At 35.4% G+C, this 548-nt stretch overlaps 1 protein-coding gene across 1 annotated transcript in view; it reads left to right on the top strand.

Annotated features, from left to right (window-relative positions):
• The window catches only part of SPATA5 (spermatogenesis associated 5), a 520157-nt gene that overhangs the window by 22364 nt on the left and 497245 nt on the right, over positions 1–548 (top strand). Inside the window, exon 3 of the mRNA XM_006866265.1 lies at positions 212–333. Within this exon, the coding sequence (XP_006866327.1) occupies positions 212–333 (122 nt within the window). The remainder of the gene's footprint in view (positions 1–211; positions 334–548) is intronic.

Here is a 548-nt window from a genome sequence, read left to right as displayed (position 1 = left end):
TGTAAATCTTTGCAGGAGGAGAAAGCTTTGTCTTTCTCCTGTGCAGTGACTAGTGGGCTTGAACTATTGACTTTGTGGTTTGCAAACCAGTGCTTATCCTACAGATACTGTGCTCTTGGTTATGTGGATAGAGGATTTTATTTATTCTAAAAGAAAGTAAGTGCTTCAGTTAGAAAATATTAAAACAATAATTTTCTTTTTCTTCATCAAGATGACAAAGTTCCGAAAACATTCCGAAATTCCCTTGTTCAATTTGGACTCACCACTATGAAATCTGCAAATGTATGTATAGGTCGGCCAGTGTTGCTTACAAGTTTGGATGGAAAGCAAGAGGTGAGAATCCTTTTCATTTGTTTTAGAAATATTTGAGGTTTTTCTCAGTTTTTCAATATGTTCAGTTTGGACTCAACACTTGGAAATGTGAAAATATATGTTTAGGTTGGCTAGTGTTGCTTACCTGTTTGGATGGAAAGCAAGAAGTAAGAGTCCTTTTTACTTCCTTTAGAAAGATTTGAGGTGTTTCTCAGTTTTTCAGTTCCAGCAAGAAT

This window comes from Chrysochloris asiatica, unplaced genomic scaffold (assembly GCF_000296735.1).
Source record: "Chrysochloris asiatica unplaced genomic scaffold, ChrAsi1.0 scaffold00088, whole genome shotgun sequence".
Lineage (NCBI taxonomy): Eukaryota > Metazoa > Chordata > Mammalia > Afrosoricida > Chrysochloridae > Chrysochloris > Chrysochloris asiatica.
Note: the sequence above shows the minus strand (reverse complement) of the source record. Positions and strands in the feature narration are given on the sequence as shown.